This window comes from Saccopteryx leptura, chromosome 2 (assembly GCF_036850995.1).
Source record: "Saccopteryx leptura isolate mSacLep1 chromosome 2, mSacLep1_pri_phased_curated, whole genome shotgun sequence".
Lineage (NCBI taxonomy): Eukaryota > Metazoa > Chordata > Mammalia > Chiroptera > Emballonuridae > Saccopteryx > Saccopteryx leptura.
In genome coordinates this window covers 44,977,255-45,001,704 of record NC_089504.1, presented here as the reverse complement: position 1 = coordinate 45,001,704, position 24,450 = coordinate 44,977,255, and the positions used below count along the sequence as shown (strand labels likewise).

The 24,450-nt window shown below is 40.3% G+C and overlaps 1 protein-coding gene across 3 annotated transcripts in view; it reads right to left on the bottom strand.

Moving 5' to 3' along the window:
* Window positions 1-1,511: 1,511 nt before the first annotated feature.
* LOC136394579 (ras and EF-hand domain-containing protein-like) overlaps window positions 1,512-24,450 on the bottom strand; it is a 79,311-nt gene continuing 56,372 nt past the window's right edge. For 2 of the 3 annotated variants that reach the window (XM_066367927.1, XM_066367924.1), the window contains 3 exons: window positions 21,469-21,588; window positions 18,883-18,959; window positions 1,512-2,423 (listed from right to left, as the gene is read on the bottom strand). In XM_066367927.1, coding sequence (XP_066224024.1) covers window positions 2,318-2,423; window positions 18,883-18,959; window positions 21,469-21,588 — 303 coding nt within the window. In that variant the 3' untranslated portion in view covers window positions 1,512-2,317. Of the gene's footprint in view, window positions 2,424-7,861; window positions 7,960-18,882; window positions 18,960-21,468; window positions 21,589-24,450 lie in introns of those variants that run through there. The other variant, XM_066367925.1, reaches the window with a different exon arrangement.

The following is a 24,450-nucleotide window of genomic DNA, read 5'->3' as shown; positions in this document are numbered from 1 at the left end:
ACTTATTGTACCTTCTTGCTTTAGATGTGTTTAGATACACAAATACTTACCAATGTGCTTCAGCTGCCTAGCGTGTTCAGCAGAGTAACATGCAACATGCAGTACAGGCTTGTAGTCCCGGAGCAATAGGCTATTCCATACTGAGTGCGTGGTAGGTTAGCCCATCTGGGTGAGTGAGGTGCATTCCATGATGTCTGCACAGCGACGAAATCACCTAACAAAGCATTTCTCAGAGCACATCCCACTCCTTAAACAGTACATGACTGTATTTTTTGTTCTTAATAAAAATAAGCTCTAAATTTGAGAACACCTTTATGAAATCAAATGTTAGTAATAGTCATGGTTTCATAGCAATGCAGCAGAAAAACCTGTAAGCAGCTTTTCTGTAAACAGGAGTGCTACTCAGAGCGATAAAGTTCTGTTTTGGGTTTTTGTTGCCAAAATATTTACCCATTGTCGAATAAAGAAGACTGTCCATTAAAGGTGCCCATATAATCTTGTAATCTAATCAATCTGGGTGTACTGGCCACACAATTCAGAAGCAGAGACCCAGATAATACCTCTGTATCAAAGGTATACCCATGTGTACAGACTGTGAGACAAATATAGTCACTTTGGTGGGAAAGAAAGGCAACATGACAACAAGTTGTACTAACCTAGTTTTGTGCAAATGCACCAAACACGTGCGCATGAGTTCCATATGATACCTATGTCAGTTCCATTCTAATCTGGCTTCACAGATGTCACCCAGGCAGACAGCAGCAGAACTCTCACCTCCTACATCCCCAAAATAACAACCACTCCCTCCCCTGTTCACAGTTTGACACTTTCCCAGAAGGAAGGCTTTCTTTTGGTCAAAACCATCAACTTTTTTCTGGGACCAAAAAAACATGAAAGAGGAAACAGAACTCCACTGTAGAGTTGCTAATGACCAATCCAATTTTCCAAAAAAAACTACATGCCATCAATGGAGAGAAAGAATGCTTTCAAAAGCTAAAGGAAGGCCCTGGCTGGTTGGCTCAGTGGTAGAGTGTTAGCCTGGCATGTGGAAGTCCCGGGTTTGATTCCTGGCCAGGCCACACAGGAGAGGCGCCCATCTGCTGCTCCACCCCTCCCCCTCTCCTTCCTCTGTGTCTCTCTCTTCCCCTCCTGCAGCCAAGGCTCCATTGGAGCAAAGTTGGCCCGGGTGCTGAGGATGGCTCTATGTCCTCTGCCTCAGGCGCTTGAATAGCTCCGGTTACAACGAAGCAACATCCCAGATGAGCAGAGCATCGTCCCCTAGTGGGCTTGCTGGGTGGATCTCAGTCAGGTGCATGCGGGAGTCTGTCTCTCAGCCTCCCTGCTTCTCACTTCAGAAAAATACAGAAAAACAAAAAAACAAAACTAAACTAAAGGATGCCGTAGCTACTCATAATCCATGTGTGTAATGAACACGGTCAATTTTCATTAAAATATAAATGAAGCTTAGGGAATTTAAGGTTTGATCATAAAAATCATAAGTAGGAAAGAAATTGTTACAATGAATTATTTTAATTCAACAAAAAGGAATATTTTTTAACTTACATATAACAGTGATGATGTAAGTTTTTTCAGTGAACTACTTGAGGCCTGGACCTATGTGGACCAAGGTAAATTCAGATCTCTGGTTGGGAGTAACTTAATTGGTTCACACTACTGAAAACAAAATAAAACAAAAACCAGGGTTTGCTGACCCACAACAGGGTCAGGTATTGAAAAGTCAATAATGTGATATTTTGAGAGTATAAATAACCAGAGTTCTTAAGTGTGAACCATCTCACGCTGCTTCCCACTGATTAAAAAGAATGATAATAATTGAGGGAGAGGTGAGGCCGGCAAGGCCACGCGGCCTTGGTTTACAGATGAGGGAACAGACATCTGAGACCACAGGCCTAGTTAACAGCAAAGTGCAGTAGGATGCTAACAGAATATTTGAAAGAAATGTTGTCATGGATTATGTCAGTGGCCACATGAACCTAATGATGTCCGTGAGTTTCTTCTAGAGCTTTGATCTGAGCATGTGATTTCCTTAGCACTTAAAAAACATTCACACATTATTGTTGAAGCCTCTGTAAGGACACGACAGGCATATTTAACCAGGGGACCCAAACTGTTCATGGGAACGTAGCAAAGAGGAGCCGAGGCTCCGGAGAGACCTAAGAACACAGTTCAGACTTCTGGCTGGTCACTCTCCAGGGGGCAGTGTCCGCCGGCTGCACCATGCTATGTAAGAATCAAGTCCCATAGCTTCTGTCCTCCGGAAATGAACACTTCACAAGCCAAGGCCATGGTTTTGGGTTTAACCCGTGAAGCAACTCTTCTTATGGGTTGTCTGTCTGGAACTGCCTCCAGTCAGATTGATAATGGATTTGCTGTCATCCTTCTTCATTCTTTTTTTCACTTCCCTGGAGAGAGAAAGAGAGGTAGAGGCAGAGGTAAGAGCAGAGGGAGAGAGAGACAGGATTACTGAGGTACAAAGCTAAACCACAAATGGCTCTGCAGAAATAAAATACACAGCCACACACCTGCCATGTGCCGTCCATCTGCTGTGTAAACGCTTGATCGATGTTAACTTACTTAATCCTCACAAGAACCATGTGAATTCATTGTGCCCCACTGTACATCTTACACATGAGGAGTTCCCTTAGGTCACACAGCTGGAGGAGTGGCAGAGCTGGGACCCACGCCACGCAGGTTGGCTCCAGCACCTGCATCCTGAGTGCCAAGCCACAGACTCACACACACAGGCACAGCCCCTCATGCACAGGCACACACACGTGTACATACCCGTGCACACACGGACTCCTCCTGCTCTCTCCTATGGTTTCACATGCTTCATAGTCTGCTGCATGCACAGAATGCCAAGGGAATGGTGTACTGGGACTTCTAAGCCAGGTGTTAGTAAGGACCAGGTGCCCTGAGCTGCCATTTAAGGAGTCCAGGGTTCCTCAGTAGACAGAGGCCAGCAGAGGAGTTCTGGGGGAGGAGAGGACACACAGAGGGGCCACCCTGGTGGTCTCAAGCCTGAGACACCTGGTATCCATCTGACTGCAAACGGAAGACCCCCAAGTGAGAAAAGTTGAGGCAAGTTCTAACTGAGACCTGCCAATTCTAGTAATTTCTAAAAATAGAGGTGGTTGTGGTTTTAGGTGACCAAGTATTAGGGTGCTTATTACAGAGTGGTAGAGAACTAAAACTGTTTGTTCCAGAGTAGCAGATAATGGGAATTAACGCCTGGCAGAACAATGCCGCTCAATAAAATATAATGTAATCCATACACGCTCATTTCAAATATTTAGTCGCCACACCAAAAAATGTAAATAGAAACAGGTTACATTACTTTATTTAACTCAGCAGAACACAGATATTATCAATTCAGTATGCTATTTATAAAAATACTGAGGTACTTTATAATCTTTATGTCTTCGAAATTAGTATTTATTCAATACATGCAGCACATCTAAATTTGGATTAGCCACACTGCAAGTGGCTAGTGGCTAAAAAATTGGTCAGCACAGGTCTAGCTAGGAGGTACTTTTGATACACTGGGGAACAATTTATTTTCATTTTCAGTTGCATGAAGTTTTAGAACTGTTTTTATATATTTCTCCATCGCTGATTCCAAATATGAAATCTGTTTTTTGTTACATACTCTAGTTTTTATGCAATTTTAATTTCTTTTTGTTATAGTTAATGCCATGCATTGGTTTTTAAATTGAAGTTAAAGGGCAATGACTCTTAGATTGAACATAACCACAAAGCAATTAATGTGTTACAAACATCACTTTTACATAATTGTAGTTGTTTTTAAATATAAAAATTATTATCTGATAAAAACACCCTCTTGTTTTAAGATTGAATCATGGCTTCTTCAAGTAGGCATAAATGTAAGAATAGTCCTGACACCTTCTGTTATATATGTGCCTATTACATACTTCAATGTCAATTGTGCAATAGGTATTTCATCATTTGTGACACGTGCATATATTGCCTGTTCTCAAGTCTCCTTTGGCAATCAAGACAAGAATTGGGCTCCTCATATTGTATGTTATAAGTGTGTGGAAATGCTTCATGACTGGACAAAAGGAAAATGCAAAGGAATGCCTTTTGGTATTCCCATGGTTTGGCGTGAACCTAAGGACCACAGCAGTGACTGTTGTTTCTGTCTGATCCATACAAAGGGCATCGGCAAGAAAAAGCGGCATATGATCACATATCCTAATATTCCTTCAGCAATACGACCTATCCCACACTCTGAGACACTCCTGGTTCCAGTTTTCAATGGTTTTATTTCTTCTAAGGACGAAGAAAGTGAACATGGTAATCAAATGTATTTTGATAAGATGCATGAGGAAATGGTTGTAGAATCTGAAGGGTCCTCTGATGCCAAGCAGTCATTAACCCCTCAGCAGTTTAGCCAACCCGAATTGAATGACTTAGTAAGAGATTTGGGTCTGTCAAAGAAAGTAGCTGAGTTATTAGCCTCCAGGCTTCAAGAAAAGAATGTACTTCACTGGTCAGCTGAAGTATCCCATTTCAGAATGCGTGAACAAATTTTTGTGGATTTTTTTTTTCTGAAGACAAACACTTTGTTTACTGTCATGATATCAGTAGTCTTTTCAGCCAGCTAGGTGTTACCACTTACAGTCCAACAGAATGGCAGCTATCTCTTCACAGCTCTAAATGGAGTCTGAAATGTGTTGTCCTACACAACAGTAATGTTTATGCAGCGGTTCCAATTGGTTATTCAACTCATCTGTATGAAGATTATAATGACATAAAAATTGTCCTCGACTTTCTGAAGAATGAGGAGCATAACTGGATCATTTGTGTGGATCTTAAAATGGTTAATTTCCTGCTAGGACAACAGAGAGGTTTCACAAGTATCCTTGCTTTCTGTGTTTGTGGGACAGCCGAGCTCGGGAGAAACACTGGACACAGAAAGAGTGGCTGAAACATGAAGCTCTGGAAGTAGGGATGCAAAATATTGTGAATGAACCTGTAGTTAATCGAGCCAGGATCATTTTTTCCCCCACTTCACATCAAACTTGGCTTAATGAAGCAGTTTATTCAGGCTTTGAATAGAGAAAGTGAATGCTTTCAACACATTATTACTGCTTTTCCTGCCTTGTCTTTCAAGGAAGATAAAAGCAGGTGTATCCGATAGGCCTCAAATTCCAACCCTCATATGTGATGAATAACTTGCCAGGAAGATGAATAAGGAGGAGAAAGCAGCATGGCAGTCTTTTGTGGCAGTTACAAAGAACTTCCTTGGCAACAAAAAAGCAGAAAACTATAAACTTCTGGTTCAAAGGATGCTGTTGGCTTTCTGCAACAGATACATGATAGATAGATAGATAATGAATAAATATGAATGAATGAGAATATAAATGAGTTCAACTAAGAGTACAGAGAGGTCACTGAATCAACTGGGCATCCACTGGAGGTAGGTGATAATGAAACAGAAAAAGGAATAACGATTGATTCCAGGTTACTACTTTTTAATAATAATTTTCGTAGTTTCCTGAGAAATTAAATAAAGATTGAGGAATAATTAAAAAAAAATTATGCCCTAGTGAGGTGGCTCAGTGGATAAGGAATCATCCTGGTGCGCTGAAGTTGTGGTTCAATCCCTGGTCAGGGCTTGTACTAGAAGCAAACAATGAGCGCACAACTAAATGGAGCAACTAACTGGAACAATGAGTTGATGCTTCTTTCTCTCTCTTTCTTCCTTCCCCCCACTCTTTCTCAAATCAATGGAAAAAATTTTTTAAAGAAAGAAAAATAAACACATTAGGATTTGTATAATTTGGGTCAGTCATCCTATGGAATTTCCAATTATAAATGGGTATAAGTAGAATCATGGAACTTAAAAAGAAGTAGAAGTTAAAAATACAGAAACTGGAGGTCACCACCTAGAGAGAGTTCTAGAAACCATAGAAATGAAAGGAATTACAGAGAGAGAGAGAGAGAGTAAAGGGGAAGAGAATTAATAATTGAAGCCTAAAATTACAAGCATTCTAATCGCAAGCCAGTGATTCAAATCAGCCATTAAAAGGCCTAATTTTGTCTGACCTGGCAGTGGTGCAGTGGATAGAGCATTGAACTGGAATACAGAGGACCCAGATTCAAGACCCCGAGGTCTCCAGCTTGAGCGCAGGCTCATCTGGCTTGAGCAAAAAGCTCACCAACTTGGACCCAAGGTCACTGGCTTGAGCAAGGGGTTACTTGGTCTGCTGAAGGCCCATGGTCAAGGCACATATGAGAAAGCAATCAATGAACAACTAAAGTGTCGCAACAAAAAACTGATAATGGTTGCTTCTCATCTCTCTCCATTCCTGTCTGTCTATCACTATCTATCACTCTCTCTGACTCTCTCTCTGTCCCTATAATAAATAAATAAATAAATAAATAAATAAATAAATAAATAAATGTCCTAATTTGGACACTTAGTAGCTATGTCACTGTAAGATTAAGCATTGTAATTCTCAATTTTCTAATCTGTACAATGGGTACAATAATCATAGTATCCTCATAAGACAGATCACAGCTCTTCTTTCTTGGGAGGGCCAATGGCCTCTATGAGCTATATATTGTGTTGGCAAGAAAGTAATTTCGGTTTTATAGTGTGGAATAAAACTCATATTTTTATACAAAGAATAAACCTAAATCAATTATATATTTTCCATTTTGTTCAATGACCTTTTGCCATCTTTCTTGCAGCTTCATGATTCTGTGCTCATAGAAATTTTGGTCCTTATCAGCAAAAAACTGAACCAAGTGCGATTTAAGGTCATCATCATTTATGAAAGTTTTACCATTCAAAGAGTTTTGCAAACTTTGAAATAAATGGTAATCAGATGGTGTCAAGTCAGGGCTATATGGGGTATACAACATTACTTCTCAACGAAGCTCTAATAATTTCCCACGAGTTGCTAAAGATGTGTGAGGCTTTGTATTATCATGGTGGAACACAATTCCTTGGCGATTTGACAATTGTGACCATTTTTTCTTTGTTTGCTTCATCCAGTTTCATTAGTTGTTGACAGTAAACATCAGAATTGATCGTCTGGTTTCTTGGAAGCAGCTCAAAATACACACCTTTGTACTCCCACCAAATTAACAGCATGACCTTTTACTGATGCAATTCAGCTTTAGATGTGGTTTGTGCTGGTTCAGCACGCTTGGACCATGATCATTTTTTGAATGATGTTACTGTAGATGACCCATTTTTCATCACCAGTAATGATTCTTTTCAAAAAAGGGTCGGTTTCACTGTGCTTGAGTTGCATAAAGCAAATATTGATACACTGTGTCAAGTGAATCTCTTTCAATTCATGTAGAACCCAAATATCGAGCTTCTTAGTGAGTCCAAGACACTTTAAGTCTTTGAAACAGATTTACACCCAAAGGGCTCAGCAGTTGCGCTGAACTGATCTGTCAGCCTGAGCTTCTGCGTTCTTCTCATTTCAGGCCACTGATCAATTAGTTCCTGTAGCATTTGAATAAAATTGAAAAATGGTTAAAGCTTTGCAGTTCTATTAATAGCAAATTTACTTCCCAAGGACGATGATTGTATGGTAGTCCTATCAGCGCTATATGGAAATTACAAAACTGCATTTCTAAGAGAAACTTTTCCTAGGATTGAGAGGTTTTCTTAGAAAAAGTGGAGTAGTTCACATTGTAAAGCATTTATGGCCTCCTTTCAAAAATGAGTCCTTCAGACAGTGTAAGTCCATAAAACCATCTAGTTTAAGTTTTTTGACGTGACATGGTGAGAAAGGGACCGTGCTGAGAATTGTCTTTTGAGATCTAAATAGAGAACTTACATGTCCTGCCTTCTCCATAACATTCGAAATGTGTAAAACTTTTTAAATTTTCATTTAACTTGTGGAAACTATACCATTTCCATTTCAGACTTCAGTACTTTGACAAGCAAACCTGAAAGCAGAGTACAAAGCAAATTAAAGTCTTTACATATTTGCTTTCTTTCTACTTTTCATATTTTACACATGGCTAATAACTAAACAATAGACCTCAAACCAGGCCATATTACAGTAACAATAATTAAAAAAAACCCTCCTTGGAGATGACGTCAGAGTAATGGCGGGGTAGGAAGCGATACCGATAAATCTCCCCCAAAACTCAACAAGATCTTCAACCAGAAACAGAAAAACCTATACTTGGAGCTTCCAGATGCTTCGCAATACACCCAAAGGTATGATTGAGTGAAAAATTGGCTAAATATATAACCAAACCCCGAAGGAAATAGGGAGTAAGAAATGCTCCGCCTTCCTCACTAACCTAAACAGGGCGGCTTTCTCTGGTAACTGTGAATATAGAAACTGAGGCGGGCAAAGGGGGTGAATACATCGAGGCCGCGAAACAAACGGCCGAACCAGGCTGTGGCACGGAGATCCAAGCCGAGGAAAATCTGATCCTGTGGCAACCCGGGCAATACAAGCTAATACTCGCGCCAAACCCAAACAAAGAAAGACAAGCGGCGCGGCCATTTTTACCCGGTCTCCTGGCTGGTGCGCAGTTAGTGGGCGAGAGATTTCTTCCTAGGCCCCGGGAGTCAGTGCCCGTGTTGCCTCACGGAGAGGCAGGGTCAGAGGCCTTTCTGTGGGCCGAGGGCAGAGTCTCTGGGCAGCCCCAGCGCCCTGGGAAAGCCACGCATGGGAGGGAGTGAGAACTAATTCCAACGGTGGAGATTTTCCGTGCCGGAGGGTGTTTCATATCCTGGTTTGCGCGCGCAGATAAGGAGTGAGCGATTCCTCCGAGTGCCCCGGCAGTGCGCGCTCGTGTTATCGCATAGAGGAGCAGAGTCAGGGGCCTTTGTGTGGGCCGAAAACGGAATCTCGGGCCGCCCCAGCGCCTTGCAAAAGCCGCGCACGGGGACGGAGCGAGACTCAATTCCAACGCTGCAACTTTTCCCTGCGGTTGGGGGTTTCACTCAGAGCGTGAGACTGCTGGCCGGATATCCTGGTCTGCGCGCGCAGCCAGTGAGTGAGAGTTTCCTCCAAGCGCCCCGGAAGTGGGCACCCGCTTGTGTTACCGGACAGAGTGGCAGAGCCAGAGGTCTTTGAATGGCCGGAAAGCCCGCCTGATTATGCTAGCAGCTCTGACTGACTGAGCCTTACCCAGAGCCCTGTGCTGAGTGGAAATAGAGTGGGGAGTTGCCAGCTCTTTGAGCCTCTTACTATCCAGGCAGAGGCAGCAGCAACCCCATAGCTGGATTATCAGGCTACTAATTGAGGAAGGAAAGACTAGGAGAAAGGCTCTAGGAACACGGACTCTCTCACTGTCGGAGCCTATAAATGCTAATAGCCTAGACTGCCAACGAGACTAAAGCACAATACATGACATTGCCATAGAGACTTATCAACTGCAAACCTCCACCTGAGCGTGGCAAAGGGGCAAAACCCGGGGTACAGAGTCACCGACCAGGAAGAGGGAGAGAAAAGAAAAAGCAAGAAGATAACCTCTCAAAATCAAGAATAATCTGCAGACTTTATAACCTATCCCATTTTATTATATTTGTTCGTTTGTTTCTCTTATCTTCATTCTTGATACTTTTTTTTTCCTCCTCCAATTTGGCCGATTAACTCTCTACCGGTCTTACTCTCTCCTCTCCTTGAACTACACTACCCATAAGTGTTACATCTCCCATTATCTTTTCTCTTCTCTTCCTTTCTCTCTATGAGGGTTGCACTCCAAAACCCTTAACTCTCTCTCTCTCTCCCCTTTCTTTTTTCTTCTTTTAGTGGTTCCCTCTTTTTTTTTCTCTCGCTCTCTCTTTCTTTTCTCCCTCTATATTAGTTTCTTCCTTTCTCCTTTACATCTCCTCTCACTCAAACCTCAATAACAAACAAATTATCTTATCTGGGACTCAAACTTATGTTTGTGGCATTCTGGGGGGTTTTTACTTCACCTTTTTAACTCACTAGCAGTGCTCCCATCCCTGGCTCTCCATATTATCTAGTTCTTGTTCCACTAAATACAATAGTAATTTTTTAATTTGTCCCCCCATTTTTCCGTTTTCCTCTTAATCCTCTCATCATAACTCTTAGACAACCAACACCTAAAAGCAAATCATTTTATTCTTGACCCAAATTTTTTCCTTATTTGCTTTTTGTGGGTCCATACGCTCTTTTTTTTTTTTTTTTTTTTTTCTTCTTTTTTCTTTTTTTTTTTTTTTTTTTTTTTGTTGTTTTGTTTTGTTTTGTTTGCCCCTTTATTACTTTTCCCCAATTCAGGCCCTCCATCACAGGCATTGTTTGTTATAATTCACAGTCCACCACAAGATTTTAACAAGAAAGAGGGGAGAGGAGAGGAGAGGAAAAAAGGAGGGGGGGAATAATTTCCTTTTTTTTTTTTTTTTTTTTTTTTTTTTAATTTTTATTTTATTTTATTTTTCTTTATTTCATTCTTAATTTTTTAAAAAAAAAAAACAACTTTTTTCGATTTTTTTTATTATTTTTTTTTAAACTTTTTATTCTTTATTAAATCTCATTAATACTATCAACAAAACCACCCTCAGATGCCATTAAGGAAGAGAAAATCGAATATCATGGATACAAAAGAAAGAGAGGTAACACAGCTAGATGAGGAAAAATCTATGGAGAAAAAATTTAATATATTGGAAACCTTGGAGCTAAATGACAGAGAATTCAAGATAGAAATCCTAAAAATCCTCCGAGATATACAAGAAAACACAGAAAGGCAATTTAGGGAGCTCAGAAAACAACTCAATGAACACAAAGAATATATGTCCAAGGAAATTGAAACTATAAAAACAAATCAAACAGAGATGAAAAACTCAATTCACGAGCTGAAAAACGAAGTAACAAGCTTAGCTAATAGAACAGGTCAGATAGAAGAGAGGATTAGTGAAATAGAAGACAAGCAACTTGAGGCACAACAGAGAGAAGAAGAAAGAGACTCAAAAATTAAAAAAAATGAGATAGCCCTACAAGAATTATCTGACTCCATCAAAAAGAATAACATAAGAATAATAGGTATATCAGAGGGAGAAGAGAGAGAAAATGGAATGGAGAACATACTCAAACAAATAATAGATGAGAACTTCCCAAGCCTGTGGAAAGAACTAAAGCCTCAAGTTCAAGAAGCAAACAGAACTCCAAGTTTTCTTAACCCCAACAAACCTACTCCAAGGCATATCATAATGAAATTGACACAAACCAACAGCAAAGAAAAAATTCTCAAGGCAGCCAGGGAAAAGAAGAATACAACATATAAAGGAAGGCCCATTAGATTATCATCAGATTTCTCAGCAGAAACTCTACAAGCTAGAAGAGAATGGACCCCAATATTTAAAGTCCTGAAAGAGAGGAACTTTCAGCCACGAATACTACACCCATCAAAGCTATCCTTCAAATATGAAGGAGAAATAAAAACATTCACAGATACAGAAAAGATGAGGGAATTTATCATCAGAAAACCCCCACTCCAGGAATTACTAAAGGGGGTTCTCCAATCAGATACAAAGAACAAAAAAAAACAGAGCCACAAGTAAAAGCTCCAAGAAGAACACAATAAAACCAAATTTAAACTGTGACAACAACAAAAAGAAAGAGGGGGAGAAGATGGAGATTAACAGTAGCAAAGGACGATGGAGTGCAAAAGTACTCACAAAATAGTTCGCTACAATGAACAGGGTAGGGACCCTTTTCATTATTCAAAGGTAACCACCATTGAAAAAACCACCACAGAAGCACATGAGATAAAAAAGATAGCAACAGTGGAAAGATGTATGGAATACAACCAAATAAAAACAAAAGATAGAAAAACAAAAGAGAAGGATCAAACAAGACACAAAACTAACAGAAAGCAAGATATAAAATGGCAATAGGGAACCCACAAGTATCAATAATTACACTAAATGTAAATGGATTAAACTCACCAATAAAAAGGCACAGAGTAGCAGAATGGATTAAAAAAGAAAATCCAACTGTATGCTGCCTACAGGAAACTCATCTAAGTAACAAGGATAAAAACAAATTCAAAGTGAAAGGCTGGAAAACAATACTCCAAGCAAATAACATCCAAAAAAAAGCAGGTGTAGCAATACTCATATCGGATAATGCTGACTACAAGGCAGGAAAAGTACTCAGAGACAAAAATGGCCATTTCATAATGGCTAAGGGGACACTGAATCAAGAAGACATAACAATTCTTAATATATATGCACCAAACCAAGGAGCACCAAAATATATAAGACAGCTACTTATTGATCTTAAAACAAAAACTGACAAAAACACAATCATACTTGGAGACCTCAATACACCGCTGACGGCTCTAGATCGGTCATCCAAACAGAGAATCAACAAAGACATAGTGGCCTTAAACAAAACACTAGAGCACCTGGATATGATAGACATCTACAGGACATTTCATCCCAAAGTGACTGAGTATACATTTTTCTCCAGTGTACATGGATCATTCTCAAGAATTGACCATATGTTGGGCCACAAAAACAACATCAGCAAATTCAGAAAAATTGAAGTTATACCAAGCATATTTTCTGATCATAAAGCCTTGAAACTAGAATTCAACTGCAAAAAAGAGGAAAAAAATCCCACAAAAATGTGGAAACTAAACAACATACTTTTAAAAAATGAATGGGTCAAAGAAGAAATAAGTGCAGAGATCAAAAGATATATACAGACTAATGAAAATGACAATACGACATATCAGAATCTATGGGATGCAGCAAAAGCAGTGATAAGAGGGAAGTTCATATCACTTCAGGCATATATGAACAAACAAGAGAGAGCCCAAGTGAACCACTTAACTTCCCACCTTAAGGAACTAGAAAAAGAAGAACAAAGACAACCCAAAACCAGCCGAAGAAAGGAGATAATAAAAATCAGAGCAGAGATAAATGAATTAGAGAACAGAAAAACTATAGAAAAAATTAATAGAACAAGGAGCTGGTTCTTTGAAAAGATCAACAAAATTGACAAACCCTTGGCAAGACTTACCAAGGAAAAAAGAGAAAGAACTCATATAAACAAAATCCAAAATGAAAGAGGAGAAATCACCACGGACACCGTAGATATACAAAGAATTATTGTAGAATACTATGAAAAACTTTATGCCACTAAATTCAACAACCTAGAAGAAATGGATATATTCCTAGAAAAATACAACCTTCCTAGACTGAGTCAAGAAGAAGCAGAAAGCCTAAACAGACCTATCAGTAGAGAAGAAATAGAAAAAACCATTAAAAACCTCCCCAAAAATAAAAGTCCAGGCCCAGACGGCTATACCAGCGAATTTTATCAAACATTCAAAGAAGACTTGGTTCCTATTCTACTCAAAGTCTTCCAAAAAATTGAAGAAGAAGCAATACTTCCAAACACATTTTACGAAGCCAACATAACCCTCATACCAAAACCAGGCAAGGATGGCACAAAAAAAGAAAACTACAGACCAATATCTCTAATGAATACAGATGCTAAAATACTAAACAAAATACTAGCAAATCGAATACAACAACATATTAAAAAAATAATACATCATGATCAAGTGGGATTCATCCCAGAATCTCAAGGATGGTTCAACATACGTAAAACGGTTAATGTAATACACCATATCAACAAAACAAAGAACAAAAACCACATGATCTTATCAATAGATGCAGAAAAGGCTTTCGATAAAATACAACACAATTTTATGTTTAAGACTCTCAACAAAATGGGTATAGAAGGAAAATATCTCAACATGATAAAGGCCATATATGATAAACCATCAGCTAACATCATATTAAATGGCACTAAACTGAAGGCTTTCCCCCTTAAATCAGGAACAAGACAGGGTTGTCCACTCTCTCCACTCTTATTTAATGTGGTACTAGAGGTTCTAGCCAGAGCAATCAGACAAGACAAAGAAATAAAAGGCATCCATATCGGAAAAGAAGAAGTAAAGGTATCACTTTTTGCAGATGATATGATACTATACATCGAAAACCCCAAAGAATCCACAAAAAGACTACTAGAAACAATAAGCCAATACAGTAAGGTCGCAGGATACAAAATTAACATACAGAAGTCAATAGCCTTTCTATATGCCAACAATGAAACAACTGAGAAGGAACTCAAAAGAACAATCCCCTTCACGATTGCAACAAAAAAAATAAAATACTTAGGAATAAACATAACAAAGAATGTAAAGGACTTATATAATGAAAACTATAAACCATTGTTAAGGGAAATCGAAAAAGATATAATGAGATGGAAGAATATACCTTGTTCTTGGCTAGGAAGAATAAATATAATCAAGATGGCTATATTACCCAAAGCAATATACAAATTTAATGCAATTCCCATCAAACTTCCAATGACATTTTTTAAAGAAATAGAGCAAAAAATCATCAGATTTATATGGAACTATAAAAAACCCCGAATAGCCAAAGCAATCCTAAAGAAAAAGAATGAAGCTGGGGGCATTTCAATACCTGACTTCAAACTCTATTATAGGGCCACGACAATCAAAACAGCATGGTATTGGCAGAAAAATAGACACTCAGACCAATGGAACAGAATAGAAAGTCCAGAAATAAAACCACATATATATAGTCAAATAATTTTTGATAAAGGGGCCAACAACACACAATGGAGAAAAGAAAGCCTCTTCAATAAATGGTGCTGGGAAAACTGGAAAGCCACATGCAAAAGAATGAAACTGGACTACAGTCTCTCCCCCTGTACAAAAATTAACTCAAAATGGATCAAAGATCTAAACATAAGACCTGAAACAATTAAGTACATAGAAGAAGACATAGGTACTCAACTCAGGGACCTGGGTTTTAAAGAGCATTTTATGAATTTGACTCCAATGGCAAGAGAAGTGAAGGCAAAAATTAATGAATGGGACTACATCAGACTAAGAAGTTTTTGCTCAGCAAGAGAAACTGATAACAAAATAAACAGAAAGCCAACTAAATGGGAAATGATTTTTTCAAACGACAGCTCAGATAAGGGCCTAATATCCAAAATATACAAAGAACTCATAAAACTCAACAACAAACAAACAAACAATCCAATAAAAAAAATGGGAAGAGGATATGAATAGACACTTCTCCCAGGAAGAAATACAAATGGCCAACAGATATATGAAAAGATGCTCATCTTCTTTAGCTATTAGAGAAATGCAAATCAAAACGGCAATGAGATACCACCTCACACCTGTTCGATTAGCTGTTATTAGCAAGTCAGGTAACAGCAAATGTTGGAGAGGCTGTGGAGAAAAAGGAACCCTCATACACTGTTGGTGGGAATGTAAAGTAGTACAACCATTATGGAAGAAAGTATGGTGGTTCCTCAAAAAACTGAAAATAGAACTACCTTATGACCCAGCAATCCCTCTACTGGGTATATATCCCAAAAACTCAGAAACATTGATACGTAAAGACACATGCAGCCCCATGTTTATTGCAGCATTGTTCACAGTGGCCAGGACATGGAAACAACCAAAAAGCCCATCAATAGATGACTGGATAAAGAAGATGTGGCACATATACACTATGGAATACTACTCAGCCATAAGAAATGATGACATTGGAACATTTACAGCAAAATGGTGGGATCTTGATAACATGATACGAAGCGAAATAAGTAAATCAGAAAAAAACAGGAACTGTATTATTCCATACGTAGGTGGGACATAATAGTGAAACTAAGAGACATTTATAAGAGTGTGGTGGTTACGGGGGGGGAGGGGGGAATGGGAGAGGGATAGGGGGTGGGGAGGGGCACAAAGAAAACAAGATAGAAGGTGACAGAGGACAATCTGACTTTGGGTGGTGGGTATGCAACATAATTGAACGACAAGATAACCTGGACTTGTTATCTTTGAATATATGTATCCTGATTTATTGATGTCACCCCATTAAAAAAATAAAATTATATTAAAAAAAAAAAAAAAAAAAAAAACCCTCCTTGATAAGAAAGTCACAGGAGGTGCCCTTGTTATTGAAAATGCCTGTGTGTGTAAGCATTTCAAGGAAACCAGAGCCTGTGTGGAAGCCACAGCATAAACAGAGCTGCAGGAGCAAGTACGGACAGACAGCTCACAGACTCTCCATCTTTATGATCTTATAATAAAGAAAATCAATTCTGCACTCTGGGAGTGACTGCAACAATTTGGAGCCATTTAACTTTAACATGACCTGTATGGCCAGCAGTCACGGCCGTCATGGCCATGCAGGTTCAGGTTCTCACTGGATTCAGGCAGACGGTAAAGAAATAGTGGAGCCAAACAATGGTGGGCTGTGCCTTTATTCAAGTCTCGCACCAGCTGATGAGCAACACACAGGTCAAACACTTCCCCTTCACTCATTCAGAGCTCCCAAAGCCCTGATACATTCTCCAGTTTGGTTCCACAAACAGGAGTATATTCTCTTTTTTTTCCCCTAAAATCAAAGGCCTCACCAGTGTCAGCAGAGCTCACAAAGCCCCTCATCTCTGGCTGCCCATCTGCACACCTTCTCCTCTCTGCACAAACTGGTTTCTTCCTCAGCACCCTGCATTCTCTCCTCTCACTCACTCTGCCAACATGGCTTCTCTCTCATCCTGCATTCTCTCTGCTCTCACTCTGCAAACATGGCTTCTTTTCTCTTTCTCCTTCTCTCTCTTTTCAAACTCTCTGGCTTGAAAACCTCTCCTCCAGCAAACATTAGCAAAACAATGTCCCTTCCCAAGCAGGAAGGTAATTTGCAATTTCACAGACCACATATACCTGGCACTGCCCAGCCCCCAATGCAAACTATAAGTGAGCTAACATGAAAATTATATTTTACAAACTTATTTGACCACTAGGACCCTACAAGACAACTCAGCATTTACAAGCAATTGCATTATTCAATGGGGTATAGGCTGTTGTATATAGAATACAGAATGTTGAAACCAGAGGGGTCTGAGAGATCCTTGTCCTCAGCCATCCTCCCTCATTTGACAGATGAGAGATGCCCACAGGAAGACAGGGTCTTGTTCAAGGCTTCACGGCTATCAGGGTAAGTCTAAGGCTGGGCTTTGAGCCTCCTGACACCACAATCCTCCAGCACGCTGGGCAGCAGGCAGCAGCCATGCAGAGGGCCTGCTCTGCAGCATCCTTCTCGGATCACCCGGAGCAACCATTCAGCACCTCAATGCCTGAAGCTAAGGTAGCCCTGATCCCCTGTCCAGCCTGGTGCCCAACCAAGCTCTAAAGACCTGCAGGTCCTCCCTCCACATATCTGCCTCAGTGGGCACATCCTCTCCGTCCCTTCCTTCCAGTGAAGCACTGATACGACTGCCTCAAAAAAGGAAAACAGCTACAACAGCTACTGACTCAGCACTTACTCCACCTTCACTTCACTGACTCGCCCCACTCTGTTTACTGAATGTATCCTGTTCAACCAAAATGGCTGTGCACCCAAAGGTGCATGGGGTCCATTACTTCACCCTAATTTATGAAGGTTTTATTATGATTCTTGACAAATGTGATATAGGCCCATGATTCTCATACTAATTACAAGCAAATAAAACATGTAATTCACTTGAATTTATACATTGAAATATTTGTTAGCCTTTTCTCTACCTGTCCTGGGTCACACTCAAAGTGAGCACTGCTTTAGCTTTAATCAAAAATCATTTCCAGATTTCCAGTGTGGTGGGGACAGGTGGCTCTCTCTTGGGTTGATGTCAAAGGGGATACTTGTCAAAGTATCTGTCTGAGTTCAAGCCCAAGGCATCTTCCAAGCCCTGCCACAAACATTCTATACGGAGCATTTAAGGTTGTAAGCCTGTTTCCTGGTTCTCTCTGGCCACAGTCTCTCCAGGGCCCCAGTCCAAGCCTTCTATTAACAGAATTCTGTTCTAGTAAGCACTATAACACCAAGTCATTAATAAAAAAGCAGAATAAAAACCCTGTGAAGTATTCTAACTGTTGATGTATATTAGCAGAAGAGGCCAATTATCATACTAAAATTAAGATTCTTGTAAAACTTCAAAAGTGATTAGGAAAAGCACTATATACCTAAAATTACATTTCTACTTTGTCAGCAATTAAACATCATCAGTCTGGATATTCTTTAACACACATTTTGATTTCTTTTTTCCTTTTTCTTCCCTTTCCCTCCCTCCCTCCCTCCCTCCCTTCCTTCCTTCCTCCTTCCTTCCTTCCCTCCCTCCCTCCCTCCCTCCCTCCCTCCCTTTAGGCCAATAGAGAATTATCTTTTATTTGTGGCAGAAAACTAGGTGCAAGAGATAAATATACATATAACAGACAATGTTATCTCCTAACAATGCTCTAAAGATTATAACCTATTCATATTCAAGTTCCTCAATAGTGCAATATTTTATTCTACTCTACACGCCAAAATATTACTTATTATTAACACCAATGCCTTAGCTTAATAATTACCTGTATAATAAATTTAACAAACTGCTTCCACCTGGCATGATATGAAATTTGCCTTATTGAGGTTTTCTTTCCTTTAACCTGAAAAATCTCATAATAGTTATATTCATAATAGTTTCTGTGTTTAAAATCTGGTCCTTGGAAATTACTCATATAAGTCAACTATTAGCTTTGTTGTGAAATTTTGAGAAATGTCAACAGCACCTCAGATGCACCTGCTTTGTTTGGCAGTAGGTATTTTGCCAATGTTCACAGTGAACATGGAGCTTCACCAATTCTTATAAAATCTATGTTTAATTGTTTCTCTAACCACTACAGAAAGATAAGACAGTGTTTTCCAACGTACAGTCATGTTGTGGTTAAGAAGTTTGACATGTGCACCAACGAAATGAAAATTCAATCCTACGTCCAGATTTTCAAATAAGAGACAAAGATTACCGGGCAAGATGGAGAACAGCTTCCACGATATTCGAACCGTCTTTGGCACTTGTTTCACAGAATAATGCCCCATAGGTCTGTAGGGCAAACAAATCCAGTATTAAACAAGGTCTTTAAGTTTCCTAAAGTTTTAGCTTAGAAGTTAATAAATAAAAACATTTTCCTATTGAGTACACTAAGAGTGACTACTAGCTGAGAAACTGGATTCACAATTTAAATAATTAAAAAGAAATGACTAGTTTTAGCCTCGTTATTCCAGAAAGTTCCTAGTTGAGGTCGTTTTTAGTTCACAATGCGGGTTGAGGAAGGAAGGCAGGGGAAGGGGAGTAAAGAGGAACAAATATTGTATATATGGTGACAGAAAATCATTTGCTTTCGGTGATGGGCACACAACACAATCAATAGTTCAAATGCCAGAGATGAGTTTTCCTAAAATCTATATATTCTTACTGATCAATGTTACCCCATTAAATATAATTTTCTAAATAAAATTTTTAAAAACCACAGTACAGAATTTCATGTCTTGAGAGACTTATTCCCATTAGTCACACACATGCTACCCAATGTTTGCCATCAAATAGTTTGAGAAATAAAAATGATAGCTTAAGGTGCCAGTGGACATTTTTAGTCTTCTATTATTCAACCCTCAGTGGTTATGAGTGTGATCACTGATCATCTCCCTCTCCTGCTTCAAACCTTTAATAGCTTCCAGTTCTACTTCAAGTAATGTTCCGATGCTTCACACCAGCAGACAAGACCTAGCCCACATGTAGCCCCAGCCAACCTCCCAGGTTTACCTGCCACTGTTCTCTCCCACAGTGCTCCAGGGATCCCGACCTTCCCTCTCTTTCCACAGTGCTCCCAATTCCCTAAAATCTCAGGACCTTTGCACCTGTTGATCCCATTACCTGGGTGATACCTTGCCTCCATCAACCCTTCTCCAGAATGACTCCTACCTACCTTTTGGATCTTAGGTAATCCTCCCTTGAAGTTAAGATCAAGCGTTTCCTAACCCTGAAAAGGTCCTATTTGGTCTTCCTATTGTAAAACCTAGTAGCTGCCTGTACTTTTCCTGCACAGCACTTGTCACAACTGTAACTGCTGAAGTAATATTTGTGTGCCTTTGTCTGACAAGCTGGAGACCATTGCCCTCTGGAAAGGAGAGCAGTGTGCCGCGGGCCTGGGTGTGGGCCACACCGTCCTGTGCAGGACCAGGAGAGGTCGTGGAGGCTGCTCTGGAGCAGGGAGAGGGAGACAAACCAAACAGTGGGGACACTCCACTGTGGGACCTTGACCCACAAGACCTCATATCCATAGAAAAATCTTATTTTTTAAAAAAGCACAAAATGAATGGATTCCCAGTAGATCTGAATTAGTGCTGATGCTGAGTCTTATAGCCATGATGTTCCAGGTTGAAACAGAGAATGCCTCTGAGGAGGGTATAGGTGATGAGATATATAACAAACCCGGAAACTGAGAAATCAAGGGGAAGAAATAAAACTGGCACGCAGACAGGGATTGTGAGATCTCTAACGTGGCAGAGGGACCGAATCTGACATGTGGCTCACATGTGTTCAATGTCTCTCTCCCCAGACAATAAACTACAGGAGGACAAAGACTTCCGGTATTGTTCTCAGTTCTTTGCTCATACATAACGAAGTGCTTGTCACATGGTGGAGACAACTAAATACGTGTTGAATGAATCTCTTCTGTATTCATCACCTCATTCTGATGTTGAACGTATCTGGTTCACAGTTCTAAAGTTTAAAACAAGTAAAATCTCCCAATTCAGAACAGTGAAACTCAAATTTATTTTTGATGTTCACATGGATATGCTACAGAGAAGGAGACCCTTTCATGGTGCCAATGACAGGCAACAACCATAGCAATCTCACATCAGATGGTGATGGTACAAACTTCTTATCTGACTCAGGGTGTGCTTGTAAGTCAGGCCAAATCATTAGAGGGCCACACAGCTTTCTGACAGAATGGTAACAATGGGTGTATTAACATTACCCACAGTAATCACCTGGACTGGAATGAGCTCCATCCTCTATACAAATGCAAAACCAAAAGTAATTCTGGACTCCTCCAACTAAACACAAATCTTACCGAAAAAAAAAAAGGTCTTCCAACCAGGGCACACACTGTACCCTCTGGCCCTTGGCATAGGCACCCTCTGGAATCCAACCATCCTTGAAACAGGACACCCATTCTTCTTCTTTCACCTGGACCCCAGTAGAGAAGGGTTCTAGGGACTCGGTGAGAGTGAGGAGGAAGATGTGGTAACTCTGGCTCTTCTTTGTCAATGGAACTCAGCGGGAGGAAAGGGTCAAGTAATCAATCTCCCTCTGTGAGGGATTTCATCCTTGGTGCTAGGAACTAGATTCATTACGTGGGTAACACCAGGAGTTCTGTGTAAGGACAGAAGCACCATCACATAGGCTGGGGGATGCTCTCGTTTCTCTTCAGATCGCATAAATCTTTTGCCTTTTACATAGGGTGGGGATTTGTCATAAAACCTCTTAATCAAAGGCAGACGAGAACGAAAGGCCTCTTCCAACCTGGACTCACTTTCACTCTTACCATGGCCAGTTTCTCTCCACAGTACCTCGGGACACACTTCTGTCCTTCTGCAGCAGCAGTGTCAAGAAGATCAGCCTTGTTTCCTACCAACATGATAGGAATACTCTCAGTGGTTGCATCCTACCACAAAGAAAAGAAAAACAGTGTGTGTACATCAAACACTGGACAAGTTACAACAGTGACGACAGCAGCTACCAGGTCCAAATGCCCGTGTGCCTGTAAAGCCAGTAGCCACGGCCACCATCACAGCCGCCTGGCCCATGTGGATTCGCATTTGATTCAGACAGACGATAATGAAACAATGGAGCCAAGAACTGGTGGGCCATTAGCTTTAATCCTAGCTTGCACCCGGAGGGCAAAAAATACACACAGTGGGAAAACACTTCCCTCTCTATTCAGGGCTCCCAAAGCCACTGACTTATCCGAGTTTCCTAGAATCAAAGTTTCTACCTCACCAGCCTTACTCATCTCTGTTCCCCATCTCCTTCTCTCTCTACATACTGCACAAACTGGCTTCTCCTTCAGCACTCCACCATCTTGGCTGCTTATCCTATCCTCCACGTGGCCTTTCTCTGCTCTCCTCTCTAATGCTAATCTCAGGAACCAAGACAGAGCAAGCTTCCGGTCTGCCAGATTTTATAGTGAAGAAATCCAAACCTTTAATCCAATATACAAACAAGGAAGTCTCTGATACAAAGTCACTTATCTGAGGCATAAACGGGATTCCTCATAAGAGTGCACCACCCCCTATCATGCAACAGTCAAGGGCGTGTAGAAAAGCTTAGTCTTAAAACTAAGTCTTAGGCTATAATGACTGTGCCTTCTTACAGCCTGTCCCTCACACCCAATGCAAACTATAAGTGAGCAAATATATACAGTATATCATATTTACAAACTTATTTGACCAACAGTGCCACATGATATATCAATACTGTCTTTTAAACTTCAAAATCTCTAAAAAAAAAAAAAAGACAATCATTTTCCCATTGCCAGGTGAAAACACTAAAATTCAAAGATTTTAAATAGAAGCTGTAAGGGCCTAGGCCTGGGTCTAAATTGACTGCATCCCCCTTCCCACTAAACAAACCAATATACAGTAGAGAAGCATGACCTCAGAATTATATTTGATTGTGGTGCCCACATCATTTCCTACAACTTTCATTCTAAAAAACAGTAATTACAAGTCTACTTCATTATCCCACACACAAAACACACAACTAACGAACTCAGCTAAAATGAAACTAAAATGGAGTTTGAAAGTTCCACATGGACTGCTATCTGGTTTACAACAAAAGCAAAGTGAGAATGTCCTAAAGGTGAACATTTTTCTTATGAAGAGTCAGTTTCCACTCTATTCAAAATAACAGCTTCTCAGGATAATGTTTCCAAAACAGCATAGGTAATTGTCCTGCTGTCCCACACCTCAGGGAGCTGGGGTGAAAAGTAACCTGTGAAAGGCACTCATTAGTTTGAGCCCCACCCCTCCTCTCCAGCCTCCTGGCCACTCACTGGCTGCGTAAAATCAGACAAGTCTCTTCATGATTTTGCTTCAATATCCGTATGTGTACAATGAAGGGGGTAGTAAAAGGCATCTCCCGTCTGATTAGGCTATGATGAGAATAAGAGAATACAGCTGCCTAGCTCAGGAAAATGGGGTCTGGTTCCTAAACAAGAGAGGCAGCAGCCCTGGTTAAGACATGCAGAAATGACTCTTGGCAGTGCCTGGAGACACCCAGGTGCCCCTTCAGTGTGGTCCGTACCCAACACGGGATCAAGATATAAGCCTAAAAGTAATGAAGTTCTCTTTGACTCTCCTTCTCTTCACACTACTTTCTTCCAACTGCAGGCACCAGAGAGTAGTAAGGGCAGAGGGGAAGGGGAGAAAAAGGCTCCCTTCAAACCTACCCCACCTGCTCATTCATGTGTTAATTGTGTTCTTTGGCAATATGCTCAGGATCCAAGGGACTTCATTGGGAAGCCATTAACCAAATACTCATTTAAGTAAGCCAAGAATCCCAGCATCTAATTGACTTCACACAGTCACACAGGTAAATACCTCCTCTGAGCCCTGACTCAAATATCACCTCCTTGTGAGGCCACCCTGACCACTCAAGGAAAGCTGAGGCCACCACCTCACCATGGGCCCTTCCCCTGCCTTCTTTCAGTTACCATAACATGTATCACTTTCCGTCATTCTAGTCATTTTATTTGTTTCTGTCTTCTGCTACGTCTCCCTCACTAAAATACAAGCTCCATAAGGATAGGGCTCTTTCCTTCACTAACAGACAGAGGCCAAGCACTGGAACAGCAGAACAGAACCTGCACAGAGGAGGTGCTCAAGATACTTTCAATGTGTAAAAGTCAGGATGAGAGCTCACGTCTCAAGTGTCTCCATTCAAGTTTTCCGCAAATATTCAGTCCATAAATTATTCATGCCAGATAACTGAACAGCTATAATTTTCTTTTGCCCATGATTTTATTACAAGATTTTATAACCTAGTAATTTCTGATCTAAGTATATTAATTACCAATTCGAAGGGTCCATTCACCACTGACAGTCTACGTCTTCTCGTTAGGCCTATCCTGACAATTACACGATGAGTTTCTACCCATATAAGGTGGCCATAGAAACTGTCCCTATAGAATTCCCTCAAATTAGAAAGGGCAAGCCACGCAAAGGTTCATCACGCCCATTATTTTTCTAGATGAAAGATAAATGCCAAGTGGTCTCTATTTTTTTCTCTATACCAGACCTGATAATTCATCTTGAATACAGTGTTCTTACTCTTCAGAACCTGGGAAAGGTGCAACCAATAGCTGCCAAAGTCACTTCCCTGCTGCTCAGCACTTGACAGCTGTGGGCTCCTGGAACACACGGCAGCTGGTCACTAAGGGCTATTTCAACACCATGGCTGGCCTCGCCTTTTACACTTTCTTTTCTTGAGTGCAATCCAAAGACTTAAAATAAAAACTAATTCCAAT